The sequence below is a fragment of the Antedon bifida genome, chromosome 11, assembly GCF_963402885.1.
Source record: "Antedon bifida chromosome 11, ecAntBifi1.1, whole genome shotgun sequence".
NCBI lineage: Eukaryota > Metazoa > Echinodermata > Crinoidea > Comatulida > Antedonidae > Antedon > Antedon bifida.
Window position 1 is genome coordinate 266,448 of NC_136236.1, and position 14,898 is coordinate 281,345.

Sequence of the window (14,898 nt, forward strand, 5' to 3'; positions counted from 1 at the left end):
TCGATTTAAAAAAATGTGTTGGTCGGCCGGCCGGAGAAAAGTTTTTTTAATGAACGTACTATTCAGAGACAGTGAAATAATAGAGGGCGCTATAGTATTCTGGAGTAAAAACTGGGTTGATTCACTCCAGTGGTTTTATTATTAGCTCATAAATTATAATATGTCAATATTTTCGCTGTTGCCTTTTCTTTATCCGTAGCATTATATTTCGTACTGTATAAATATGAATAATAATATCTAGTTTTCAGAATTTTATTTTGCTAATCATATCAATATTCCATAACATAAAATATTTTTCTCAGAATAAATAAAAGTTATAAAAAACAAATTAAATATGTATGTTTTCATCGCATACACATGCATACATTTTGATGATTGCAATAAAAAATAATATTCTATACCATCTATACACATTAATAACAAATATACTGTTCATATTTACTGTAGGCCTATAATAAATACTGCACTAGTGAGGTTACACACAAAGTATGGTGAAAGATGCTGGCAATTGGGGAACACACACGCTATACTACATACGTTGGTCGTGATCATGGGAGGGTGAAACCAGGGGAGGGTGAAACCAGGGGAGGGTGAACCCAGGGGAGGGTGAACCCAGGGGAGGGTGAACCCAGAGGAGGGTGAACCCAGGGGAGGGTGAACCCAGGGGAGGGTGAACCCAGGGGAGGGTGAACCCAGGGAAGGGTGAACCCAGGGGAGGGTGAACCCAGGGGAGGGTGAACCCAGGGGAGGGTGAACCCAGGGGAGGGTGAACCCAGGGGAGGGTGAACCCAGGGGAGGGTGAACCCAGGGGAGGGTGAACCCAGGGGAGGGTGAACCCAGGGGAGGGTGAACCCAGGGGAGGGTGAACCCAGGGGAGGGTGAACCCAGGGGAGGGTGAACCCAGAGGAGGGTGAACCCAGGGGAGGGTGAACCCAGGGGAGGGTGAACCCAGGGGAGGGTGAACCCAGGGGAGGGTGAACCAGGGGAGGGTGAACCCAGGGGAGGGTGAACCCAGGGGAGGGTGAACCCTGGGGAGGGTGAACACAGGGGAGGTGAACCCTGGGGAGGGCGAACACAGGGGAGGGTGAACCTTGGGAGAACATTTCCTTAAATCCTGTGATATTGTCTAGAGGAACCAACTACACATCTCATCCGAAAGATGATTTATCAGATTGTACACCAGGATGCAGACTCTACTGAACGGTGTAATACCACCGGGCAGACAACACTGACAATAACACATTACAATTCAATACATAATGAGTGATAGATCCTGTATGTCAGGGTACTCAAATTATCCAGATAAAATAAAATAATTAAATAGGTTTTGGTTAAAATTTTAAGCTACAAGCACTTACTAATAAAAAATTATTAAGTTACTAAATAACTTTTGGTGAACACTGTTTTGGGTCCTGAATCTTGACCAGTTAACCGGCTCCCCTCGTCCATAAAACATAAAACAATCTCACAACAACATAGCAATGTAAACACACCAGAAAATACGATTGCATGATTTGTACTATTAATGTAGAGAAAACACAAGTGGCTTAATAAGGAATGTAGATACATTGCTAACATACAACACTTATAATGTGTCATTATGTTAATCAGCTGCATGTACACATGTACACGTTATCATGATGATGATTAACTTCTATAAATGCTGAACTCTAAAATATTTCTCACTCTTTAAGAATTTTAAAACAGGATTAAAAAAAATAATAATGGTAATAGATGAAAAATAGTATCAAAAAATGAATAGATTTGCGTAAACCTCCGCAAAGTTCAAAAACATTATTTATGTTTGTTCGGTGGATTGAAGTGACTGACTTGTGCCTTTTTGGTTCCTCTAAGTTTTTCCCTGCCTTATTTTATATGTTTTTGTCTGTACCAGAAGGAGAGTACTCACATAGTGACTTCTTGTCACTTTTCTACAATCCGCCAGACTGGTGTTAGTTTTCTTGTGTTTGTATTTTTATTATTGTATTACGGTATATGTTTTATATGTCTTCTGGAAAATAAATGAATTGAATTGAATTGAATTATGTCTCCTCAAATTTTTTAATATTCCCAAATTAGAATTTCATCTTTTTTTAGTTCAATTTATTTTTTCGGAGTGGTTTATGTAATTACTGTAAAATAATGTGTTAATATCATTTTTACTTCTTTTTTTTTCAGTCTCTATTTCAACATCTCAATATAGCAGTAAACTAAATTTATAAAAATATAAAATATTATTAATATTAAATTACATCACAACTATATAAATAATAAATATACAAATATAACAATTAGTTTCGATTATAATATAAATTAAATTAACATATGGAATGCAAAATATTGTATATTCATAATACCAAAATACTGGTAATAATAATAATAATAATACAGTAATAATAATACCACATATCTATAGCGCCATTTTCATGTCATGCTCAAAGGCGCTTTAGAGTGTGCATGAAAAAAGATTTGCTTCACAACTTACTAAAATAAATAGTATTACTTATTCTTGTTCTCTGCTTAATAATATACCAACAGGATTTGTAAGTACAGTACTTAGCACACATGTTCTTGCTTAGTAATTTCACCTACTGTTATTAATATAGCAATCAGGGATTTTTAAGTACAGTACTCAGCACACATGTTCTTGCTTAGTAATTTCACCTACTGTTATTAATATAGCAATCAGGGATTTTTAAGTACAGTACTCAGCACACATGTTCTTGTACAGTAATTTCACCTACTGTTATTAATATAGCAACAGGATTTTTAAGTACAGTACTTAGCCAACAGGTTCTTATTCATTGATCTGTTCAAACAAGATTTCTTTCAAACAATAAACATCACAGATATATACCACAAAGCATTCTGGGATTCCGACTCACATGGTTATGATACAGGTAATTCAAACGCACGCTCACCATGGCAACAGCATGATGGAACATCTAACAACAATCAGCTCACAACCGCCAGCACAGCAGCAATCGTTACAAGCTGTTTTCAAACATGATATTGTTGTACGATATTTTGCACAGAGTATATGCCATAGCAGAAGGCACAGCCAGACATTTGGAAGAAGAATATTTTGACGAATATCACAATTGAGCAAAATCCGATCATCTAGTTTTCACTGTTCGATGTATCTTTTCTGATCAAACACACAGACAGACTGCAGCACAGTATCTTTGCGAAGATACTTTAATTGCGCAAGTTTAATGATCTCATAATTTTTGTTCATTGATGCTTTTTTTCACGGACATTATAGGGTTAATAAACAGCATGGTTACTTATATAATGATATTCAAAGAGGTGTTCAGGTGCATCCTGGTTTGTATCTCACACGGCGCAAGACGAAGTCAGGTGCATCCTGGTTTGTATCTCACACGGCGCAAGACGAAGTCGACGGATGGCGCAACTGCGGAGCTTCTCGAACAATAGTAGCCTTAAAATATATAATATTCAATTATTAAATAACAATGATAGTAGTAATAGATAGTAGTAGTTAACATGTAAATAGCACATAATTGTGTTGTGCATATTTGGAAATTAGAGAAATGAAAAATTGACGTTTTTTTTAGCTATTTTTATTTATAACTTTTACTTTTGTACTGTTTTATGCCTTACTTTGTACTGTATTTTTACTTTGGCCAAATAAATGATACGATATGATACTTAGTATAAGTATTCATTTAATATATATATTTTAAAAAGACTTTATTTTTAGATGACCTAAAATACATTTTATAATGACCTCAATTTTAATTTCCGTTTTATTACATCAATATTAACCATAATTATAACTTTCAATGACAATGTTAAAATAATTTCCATGTATTTTCCAGCATCCTTGTTCAATCTCAATGTGGATTACAAAATCAATAGCAATTATTCCGAAACTCTAAGAACTTAAATACGAAACAAATTGCAATGTCCTGCTTCATAAAATATGGATGTTTTTACAATGATTTCTTTATGCAGATGTCTTCAGTTGTTTAATAACTTTACCAATAGTTACTATTGAATAATAAAATTTAAATTAAATAATTAAATTTTGAATTTATTTATACAGGGTAATTTCTTCAGTCAAAGAGGGTCCAGTTATGATCAGTGACTATGTGTGTAATAGTACCCACCACCCCCACCCGCCTACTCGTATCAAACAATGTACTTGGTTCATTACGTATTAGTCTCCATGCTGATGTCTTCAGTTGTTTGACAACCTTAACCATATTTACCTACAGTACGTTACTATTGAATAATACAATTTAAATATTGAAAATAATGTTATATTGTATGTCAATATTTAAAGCTGTACTGCTACTGTATATAGCTTGTATGTTGTAATATTCTGTAAATATAACATATTCTGTACAGTATTTATCTTGAACATAATCTGAATGGTAAATTAACTAGATAGGATTAATAACATACTTTGAAAATACAGGAGATAGGAAGAAGACAAAGCAAATTTAAAATACAGGAGAGATACTGAAGGAAGAACATAAAATTGTTCACTACCAGTAACAAAAATAAATGATAAAAATGATTGGCGTCCTCTTACCCGCGGTGTGGTACCATCTGTCTGCTGACTGTCCTTGTGTTCCGTCAAAAGCTCCGTTTCCCAATCCTCCCCCTCAGCTTCAAAGCTGTACACCGGTACAAGATGATGTCGTAATTTGCTCATCCTAATCAAATATGAATGTTTGTTAATTACAAATTAATTACTTAATTTTTCTTTTTCTGGTTAAATTCCTAGCTATACAATTTTAATTGTCTAATTTGTGATATTAATTAAAATGTGTTTTATGGCCATTTAACACTTACATGTGTTTATTATGCGTTCTATTAAGGGAACTTAATTATTTTCATGGGGCTTTACATTTATATCTAAAAGAATTATAATTTAAATGCAAAAATAATTTGAATTGAGAAACTAATATTAAAGTTGACCCTATAACCAATCAAGTATTATATACAGTTATGAATAATAAATAATTGTATGAATTTTGACACACTGTACATATTTAATGTGAAAAAAAGGTTGATGCCTGGCTTAAATAACAACTGTTCACAGCCTAGACATTAAAATATAACGCACAATATACAGGGTTTATATATCAAGGGTTTATTTTAATTTTTAGCTCATAGATTCACAATGACAACCAAACATTAAAATGATGGCAACACATTATATTATGATAATATGATGGGAGGGTCCATGCTATACAAAAACATATTTTCATTAAATTCAATTTGACATAAAATTTAAAATAAACTAGTTTTATAAAATGAATAAATAAAAAATATTGGGAGAAATAGAAAATAATAATGACGTATGATGATGTTAATTAGCATGAAAACAAGCAGACGTTGGAATGACGTCAAAGAAACCGCGGCGGTGGATAATGTACACATTCTGACTTCTCTCACATATCGGTTATTAAAGCAGTTTTGCATCGGTGAAATGTTCACTGAAATCAGCCATGCATGCAAACAAATAACCACCATTACAACGAGCACCAAAACGGTAATTGATCACAATTGTGGATTTACAGTCTCTGTCGTCGCATTTCCCAAAATGCTGACCTAGTCAGACAAACGTAACGGGACTCGGTGTGCAGTAAAAAAAGGAGAAGAGAGAAAAACATGTGAAGGACTAATAAAATAATATTAATGTTATTAATTAACATTATTAATTGCATCATTCATGTTTGCTCATTGGGTTAATGTTTTAATTTCAATGGTAATTCAGCTAATGAGTTACTGTATAATACATTATGGATGTTTTTTGAGAAATTATCAAATTATGTAAAAAAAACAAGGTTCTAGTTTGATAGAGCTATCATTTATATCTAGATGTGAATAGAGATATCATTTATAGAAGTGAATAGAGATATCATTTATAGAAGTGAATAGAGGCTATCATTACAATTATTACTCAAATTATTATTAAAAATATTAATATCTAAAATATTTAAAATAATATAAATAAAATCTCACCATAATGATCCAAGTAATTATACTAACAAGAATTTATCATAAAAATATTTTCTTTTCTAACTTCAAATTACGACGTTTAATTTCTAAAATGTATCCAATCATGTTACAAGAAATAGATAAATGTTGGCATTAAGATTTCTTATAAATTATAATTCATCTTCATATCGCTAAACGGCTGAATAGCAGACATGACCTTATAGCGGCATCGTACAGTTGGCATAGAAAATATGCTGACTTAAAACATACAAAATATGCTGACTTAAAACATACAAAATATGCTGACTTAAAACATACAAAATATGCTGACTTAAAACATACAAAATATGCTGACTTAAAACATACAAAATATGCTGACTTAAAACATACAAAATATGCTGACTTAAAACATACAAAATATGCTGACTTAAAACATAACAACTCCTCTAACTTACAGTACATATCATTATATTTTATTATCAGCAATGTTAATCAATAATTATACCACTTGGCGCTTTTATTAAGAATAAAATAAATCTATATGCTTTCACAAAACAAAAGAATTAATATAGCATCATATTATAAATTCTATATGCCTCAAACAAAATTGTCTTAAAATATCAACGTTCAAGTCTGTGGGTTGCATTGATGCAGTATAAGCCTACAAAAACCAGCTCAATAATTTACTAACAGTAAATACTCAAATAGATTAACATAAAACAAAAATAAACACATGATGGGCTTACAGCTTGTGTTATAGCTCTCATCTCATTATTGTATTGAAGATTTATCAGCAAAATATGTTAATATTGTAATATAATACTATAGATCACAAGTTTAATGTCATTCGTACAAATCAGATACCCATTATGCTATTAACACCAATAGTAGATCGCTATACAATATTCCTCTACGAAAAAAATATATAAACAATATGGTTTCATAAACTAAGATTTAACAATGTGTGGCCAATAAAAAATGACAAATTTTCTTCACTTGCTAATATATGATGAAATATCTGATCATGTAGGACTTAAGTTTAAGCTTACTTAAAATGATATGAAACCAGAAACTATACTAAATGGGCAAACAGATTGAAAATGTGAAATGGTTTAAAATGATTTATAAACAATTTTATTTTTATTTTAAGTGCAATTATATTTTATTTTCACCCTGCAGTCAGCACTCACACCCCTTAGTATTCCATGACAAAAATCAAACAATAAATTTATGGAACGTACTATGTAGTGACAAATGATAGCAGGATAGTGAGGTGGTACATTTCAGAGGTGCTTTTAAAATAAATTTATAACTTGCTATAAAACATTACACTCTGGAAATGGAAGAGGTTAGTTTATACCCCTTTCAAATCGCCTAGGAAACGCAAGAGTTTCCACACATCCACACCGGGGTATCAACACCAGTGTTTTGTGTGCCCTGGTATGTTTAAACTCTGGAGTTTTGGTAGGCAATGTCAAAGGGGTATTAGTATTATGCTCTAATAAAGGATAATAAGCAATTATATTATACTTACTTGATTTTCTTCTTTAAGTACGGAACAACACATGCAAATATGAAGAACAGTCCGGAAAGAATTACTAAAACTATCAGTAAAATACTACGCTTCTTTTTCCTTCTTGCAAACGGGGGCTTACTTGTTGATTTAGGCTTTAATTTTTTATTGGTTGATTTTGATTTTGTCAAAATATTCGTCAAACTACTAAACGTCCTTAGTGTTAATTTCTGCGTTGAAATACTTGTGGGTGAAAAGGTTTGTTTGGTTACGTTTGTCGTGGAAGCCGTCGAGCCAATATCAGAAGAATCGGTGGTACTAATATCGGTCTCATTCACGGTAGTAATGTCAGTAACCGTTTCGTAAGTCTGTGTTTCGTCAGAAATTACTAAACAGAAATGAGCAAAAAGAGACAAGCAAAGCACTACTTTTTTCATGATGCGTAATTCGGTTCTAGTAAAGGTCGACGGCCGATTCTGTTTTCGTGTGGTATCTGGGTCACATCCTACTGAAATAGCAACAACAAAAAAGACAAAAACAAATGGTGGTCCACAAAATTGAATTCTTAATTTCATAAAATAAATGAGAGGACTTGAAGATCTACATATTATAATTAATGACATGCATCTAGGTAATATAGCCATAGTTGATAATGATAAAGGTGTGATAGCCAAAAGTAGTGAAAATACACAAGGCTAAAAAAGTTCAAGTGCCAGGACTTAAATACGCAAAAATAACGTACTGTACATTTGAGGGGTTTCCCGAAATAACGTACTGTTGGGATTTTCCCCAAGGTCAGAAAGCATTCAGTCGAAAAAAACGCATTATTTCTGCTTAAGATCTGACACAGAATACTTTAAAATGTTCCATTGATAGGCTAAAACCCGATGTATCAATCGTCTCCTCATACAGACAAACCTCGCTCACAGGTGCTTGTGACAGCTAGCCACGATAGATACACGGTAAGTCGGGCTTACAATTCAACTGACTAAACTTAGCCTACGAAGTCAGGCAGCAATAATTTAATTGTTTACCTTAAATATACATGCAGAAACCTCTTGGCAACCATGTTTATAGTATGAGCTGCATTTTTCCTTCTTTTAACATTATAATAAATAAACCAAAGAACGGTACACAACACACACGAGGACCACCACCTTATATTATGAATGAATATTCCATTGCATGGTTCAGTAATTGGTCTCTTCAGATGAGATCATTGAATATTCATTAGAATGTAAATTTTTTCTTATAATTTATGCACCGTGGCGGAATTTATAGAGGGCGTCGTTAAAATAATATTAAAGGTGGGCTCCGGGAATAAAATTTCTAATCTTTTACTTGTAATATTGTCTTATGAGAGGTGTAAATTGTAATTTGCAAAATGAATGCCAATGCCCAATGCAAGAACAAGGCTGTCAAACTTAGCCCAGCTAGGTAATTGGTGGTATTATCAAATTACACAATGGTAAAAGAAATGGTAGATTATCAGTATAATATGCCTACAACAATGCTTGTGTTCAAATGCCGCAAAAATGGCTCGACTAACTGCATCTGTCCTGCATTTCCTTTTATGTGTACAACTACATTCAGGGGCCTCACCAGGGGGGGTGGGGTGTTCACGGATGGAGCCAGGTGGGGTGTTTATGGATGGAGCCCGGTGGGGTGTTCATGGATGGAGCCCAGTGGGAGTAAAGTGTTTTATTCACACTAATATTGTGCTCTATGGAGCAAGCAAGTAGGATGACAGAAGACAGGAGATGGTTTCAGAATACTGTTAGAGAAGCTACTCTGATCAGAGTTTGCTTTGACGATGAATTGACATAAACTCTATACATCCCAACATGGACAAAACAATAGGTAGTTAAGGTATGAAACAATATATATGCCTATGATACGATTTAAGAATTATATGTTTTTTTTGTGGTAGTTTAAAAATGTTGGTTCAAAAGTATATCATTGTGAAACTTATTTTAGACAATTAAAATACACCTAGGACATTGTAGTGGTTGAAGTGGAAGTGCCACTCCTGACATTTTAGAAGACAAACAGTTACAATGTTTTTATTTTCTTTTTAATAATTAGTTTTGTACAAAACAAAAACAGGAAAATGACACAGTTGTATAGCTGAATTATTCAGAAACAAAAAATACAGTACAATGCATAATTATTATTATCTTATTATCAGCCATAGAAATAAGATAAAGCTTCACAATTACGCTTAAATTAAACCATGACAGCATACAAAAATGCTGCAAGAGAGTGCATTCAATCAAATAACTGAATTTCACTCTAAATGTTGATAACTCTGCTTAGCTTCTGTACACGGTTGAGTAGAATGTCCCCTTGTTTAATAGTTGCCTAAAACAAAACAAATAATTTATTCAAAAATCATAGAAAAAAATAGGAAACAAAATGATTTGACAAAAATCATCTTTATTGTATTAAATGTTTATTCAATTCATTCCTTTATTGTTAATATCTTTCATTCTGAATAAATACCTGATACTGGTAATTCTTGCTGTCTGGTCTGTTTGTTTCTACAATTCCTCCGACTTTATCAATTTTACAATGCAACCTACCAGCCGCAATAAATCTTGATAGCTCTCTAATTTTGGAAAATAAAAAAGGAAAGCACAACTTATAAATTCTCTTTCAATAAATAATACAGTCAACTCTCCCAATACCAGACTCTCAAGATCCAAAATTCTTTTACCATTAAAATACTAAACTTTCTGTAAAACCAGACATATTAAGCCCGTCCAGAAGTGTCCTGTATTTAAAAAAAAATTCAGTTAATTGACTCACTTGTCGATAAATTCCACGCTAACACCAAAAGCGTCGGCCATATACTGTAGAGTTAGACTTTGGTAAGACTCCAAAAGCTGTGTGTATGCCAGTATGCGGATCTCACGTACATAATAGCGATAATGTACATTCAACAGACGATCATTTCTCAACATAGGCTCCAATTCACCTGTGAAAATGTGAGATACATACATTTGTAACTAAAGATTACGAAAAGTGTGATGTGCCTAAATATGGCAGTGATATGCCCAAATATGGTGAGATATATACATTTGTAACTAAAGATTTAGGCAAATACTTCAATGAATAAAGCTCTGTCTACACTATCAAACTAGCTTACAAAAAAAGTGTAATGTGCTCAAATATGGTAGTGATATACCTAAATATGGTAATGATATGACATCATAATGTCCATATATGGGCACATCACATTTTTTTTGTCGTCACATAAAGTTTGATAGTGTACAGAGTCTTAGTAATTATGACTAAAATGAATGAGGACTAAAATGAATGAGGAATACAAACTTACAGAGACAAAGGAAGAAGTCTTTGTACTGGCAGTTGTAAAGAGAAAACAGATATTTACGGATCTGTGGTAGGCTATGCAACACCTCAAGGATCTCAGCTCCTTTCACAACCTAGATAACAAGCAAATGTAAAAAAAATCTATTGAAGCATCTATTTTAAAAATATTTAAAATTATCTTAACCTTAAAACACATTCAATGTTTAACACAGTTTACAGTAAGAACAATCATCTTAGTAATCAACTTAGGTAGTTTTAGTATGTGAAAAATAAATTGAATTGAAAATGTTTCCAAAAGGAAGTGAGAGTGAGAACATTTTTTACCTTTCAGTTGTTTTACTACAAGTTACAACCATCGTCTGAGGAATGTTAGGCAAGTGAAGATGAGTAGAAATTACCTTATTTCTGAGATCATTTCTGTCTAAAGCGACAACCGAAATAACGACTGTATAAGTGACAAACGTTTTATAATCCATCAACTCGTACGAAGTAAATGTGGACACTGTATCGAGGAAGTGATTGGCAGCCGCTTTGAAGTCTCGTGTGAACATACAGTAAAGACCCTGGTAAACTTTGAGACGATTTCTACGATCCCAGTCTCCTCCTTCCTCTATCATTCTAAAAGAAGTTGAAATTGATAGTGTGATAAATGGATCAGTTTCATTGTAATATGATCAATATAAATAAGGCAATCACAGCTTTTACAATCATGTACATAATATACTGCTACTTGTACTTCTTCTATCATTCTAAAAAAAGTTGAAATAGACAGTGATAAATGGATCAGTTTTATTGTAATGTTCAATATTTTAAGCTAAACTTTTATAATGTTCCTGTATAGTATTTTAGGTGTCAATTTTATCCTTTTATAAATATAATTATTACCATTGGTTTATACTTTTATACAAATTTCAATATTTAGAATATGTAAATATCTTTGTAATTAAGCTTTGGCTGCGATGACGATATTTGAAATAATAAAATGAAAAATAAATGAATGAGCAAAATAAATGTAATCATGTACATATAGTAGTAAATAATAAACTGCTACTTGTACTTCTTCTATCATTCTAAAATAAGTTGAAATAGATATTGATATAAAGTTTGTGGTACACCACATGTATTAGTTTTGAAAAGAACTGTTGAGTTTCTTGAAGTTTCTATCAATATGCTTTGATCGTCCTTGATCGAAAATTTATATCAACATTTGATTTCGCCATGCAAACCTTCAAACAATACATTGAAATAGATAGTGATAAATAGATCACATTTTTATTTCATCTAAAGAACATCTATTAATTTCAATAATAGCACTAGCAACAATTGACCAATAGACTACTACATCAATACTTCTATGAATGGATGGCTAGTTGCGACATGAATGCTAGTTGATCATACCCAGTACCATTTTGATTTTATGATCTTTCGTCGGAGGAAACACCTCACAAAGTAAACATTATTATTGGGTATCCAACACTAGAAGAATTAATACTGTATACAAATATAAACATAAATAATGCAAATTTGACGTGTAATACTAATAGTATACAAATAACGATCGTTTAATAGTGCGTACTATTGCACACCATGTGACCCACAACCATCCAATCAAATGACAGGAATTTATTTAGGTGTTATATAGTGGATAATAATATACTTACTCTCTGGCCTTTTCTATGTTACGTGTAATAAGATCGTTATCACCCCAGAATAATCCAACTCGTATCAGGTGAAATATCACATCCAGTCTGTGTCCTAGTGCTATTGTTTTTTCAAAAGCTTTTCTGAATGCACTTAGACATGGTTCCTGCAATTAAAAATAAACGAAGTAATTTTTTTTTCTAGAACACAATTGTCGTATTCAATTTAGACTTTCACCGTTGAGTATAGTTTTTCCGTTGAGTACTTCTTTAACGGAGTATTTTGAGCGTTGAGATTGTTCTTAACGAAAAAGCTTTCGTTGTCAACGTTTTCTATTCGAATGACTTTCTGTTGAGCACAAATTTACAATTCGAATACAAAAAGTACTCAACGAATCTTTACGTTGACAACAAAAGTTCCCAATCGAATACGACATATGTCTTTGTGTTAAATAAATTTATTGGTAATTTATTGTACACATTAGTTGGGAGATACAGTACACGCAATCTATACTACACTTAGATATTAGATCTAAGATCATAAATTCATACTTTATCTCCAATACGACAGAGGTATTCAGCTTTTGCGAGTAATGCATCTCTGACTTCTGTTTCTCCCTGGTTCTGTTGTGCATCTTCTATTTGAGAGTCAAGCCGTTTAAGCTCAGTCTCATTTTCTTCCTTCATTTTATTCAACAACTTTTGGTCCACCTTCCATGACAGATCTTTACAAACAATTTCATAGAATGGTGCCATATCTATATTATAATAAATTAAAACATTAAATATTAATGATGATTAAGAAAGATCCAATGTCTGATTAATATAATATTATTATTATAATTATATGGTAGGCCTAACCACAAAAAAAAAATATAAATACTAATATTAATAATAATTGTTAGGTTAGTCCGGCGGTTAGTCCTACCTAGGCTAGCCTACAACAATACAATACGTTTCAAAAGTAGAATAAGCTTAGACAAGCAAGAAAATCTGCCTAGGCCCACACAAGAGCCTACCAGCTGCCCACTAAGATCACTCGAACAAGGCGATGGATATTGGTTTTACGGAACTCTTCATTCAGGCCTAGGCCCCTAGGCTAGGCCTAGCCTAGCTAGCTAATATAATCGTTTAATACTTACTGTGATTGGAGATACTCTCAAGCAACTCATTCTTTATTTCTTTGGTGGAATTTTTTCCATCTATACTTAAGCGAAATTTTAGCTGGGCCAAGTTTAAATCTGGATTCTTTTCAAGCCCTTCGGCTTCGAAATTTTCTGTAACCGGCATGTTTTTTTTTCGATGGTTTTTGATGATGACGAGCAAAAAAATAAAGAAAAGAGGTTATGGTATGCTGCCCTCTATAATTATAATATGCGCTACACGCTTCACTAATTAATTGCAAAAAAGTCTATTGTTCACCTGTTCAGTGTTCATATTGATAAGAAACGCCCTCTTTTGGTGGTTGGCTCGTTGGTCTAGAGGTATGATTCTCGCTTCGGGTGCGAGAGGTCCCGGGTTCGATTCCCGGACGAGCCCCGTATTTTTTTTATATCAATTTTGTCCTTTTATTTTACTGGCGCGTATCACAGATTTGTTGTAACTATGTTTTAAAACTGTCGTAACATTTTCTTGACCAATATACTATCCAGTATGGCCCAAGTTGGTTGAATATAAAGGTTGTTAATTTAAATAATAATAGTCCGAGTAGAGAAATCATTTCCACTCTCAACACATATAGAAATAACATACAAACACGATACAAAATGTAATAAAAATACATTATAACATCAAGTTTAATATTACTTGCAGATTTTTTTTGTTTATGTTTTTTGGAAGTATAAACAAAATATTGTTGCATAACTAGGCTATAGTTATCACGTGATGATAGTTGTCTATAAAAACATTGGATTATTCACGATCGATAATTCTTTGAAAAATGACGTTTGCCAATTGGCTGATTAATAAAACAAAAGACATTGTATTATGCAGTATTATCAGTTTGATGTTTTCGACACAATAAAGAATCAATCTATACCCCAACTAGCTGTGATGGCCGAGTGGTTAAGGCGTTGGACTTGAAATCCAATGGGATCTTCCCGCGCAGGTTCGAACCCTGCTCGCAGCGAATATTTTTTTAAAACTTTGTTCCAATAACATTAAGATAAACGCACGTTAATCGTTCAATAAATCCATCGGTTAGATCGCAAAACTGTTTTTGTTATTAAATTACTAGAGACGCACACAAGGACGAGACGCAACGCAAGCGAGTTGACCAATGACAATCAGCAGTTCGAATAATCCATCGCTTATGATTGGTCAAATCATGTACGTTGCGCTTACGTCTTACGAACTATAATTTCACACTTTCAAACTAAACAATCAGCGTCTACTGGCAATTTTATTTTACATGCCCACAAACAATGCAAAAAACGA

The 14,898-nt window shown here is 33.0% G+C and overlaps 1 protein-coding gene and 2 non-coding genes across 5 annotated transcripts; 2 read left to right on the forward strand and 1 right to left on the reverse strand.

Moving 5' to 3' along the window:
- Window positions 1–238: 238 nt before the first annotated feature.
- LOC144855687 (26S proteasome non-ATPase regulatory subunit 6-like) lies at window positions 239–13,769 on the reverse strand. Of its 3 annotated transcripts, none has more exons than XM_078713602.1 (11): window positions 13,605–13,769; window positions 13,015–13,220; window positions 12,484–12,629; window positions 11,221–11,440; window positions 10,827–10,935; window positions 10,298–10,466; window positions 9,992–10,097; window positions 8,524–9,850; window positions 7,511–7,994; window positions 4,562–4,685; window positions 239–3,442 (listed from the first exon to the last, which is right to left on the reverse strand). In XM_078713602.1, the coding sequence occupies exons 1-8, from the start codon at window positions 13,750–13,752 to the stop codon at window positions 9,782–9,784; spliced, it is 1,173 nt and encodes a 390-aa protein (XP_078569728.1). In that variant the 5' UTR covers window positions 13,753–13,769; the 3' UTR covers window positions 239–3,442; window positions 4,562–4,685; window positions 7,511–7,994; window positions 8,524–9,781. The 3 variants fall into 3 exon arrangements, with proteins under 3 accessions (XP_078569728.1, XP_078569729.1, XP_078569730.1); XM_078713603.1 differs by having other exon boundaries at window positions 7,511–7,997; XM_078713604.1 differs by lacking the exon at window positions 7,511–7,994.
- Window positions 13,770–13,929: 160 nt separating this feature from the next.
- Trnap-cgg (transfer RNA proline (anticodon CGG)) lies at window positions 13,930–14,001 on the forward strand. Its single transcript has one exon. It is a non-coding gene; the product is annotated as a tRNA-Pro (tRNA).
- A 507-nt stretch (window positions 14,002–14,508) lies between these two features.
- Trnas-uga (transfer RNA serine (anticodon UGA)) lies at window positions 14,509–14,590 on the forward strand. The gene has a single exon. It is a non-coding gene; the product is annotated as a tRNA-Ser (tRNA).
- The last annotated feature ends 308 nt before the right edge of the window (window positions 14,591–14,898 follow it).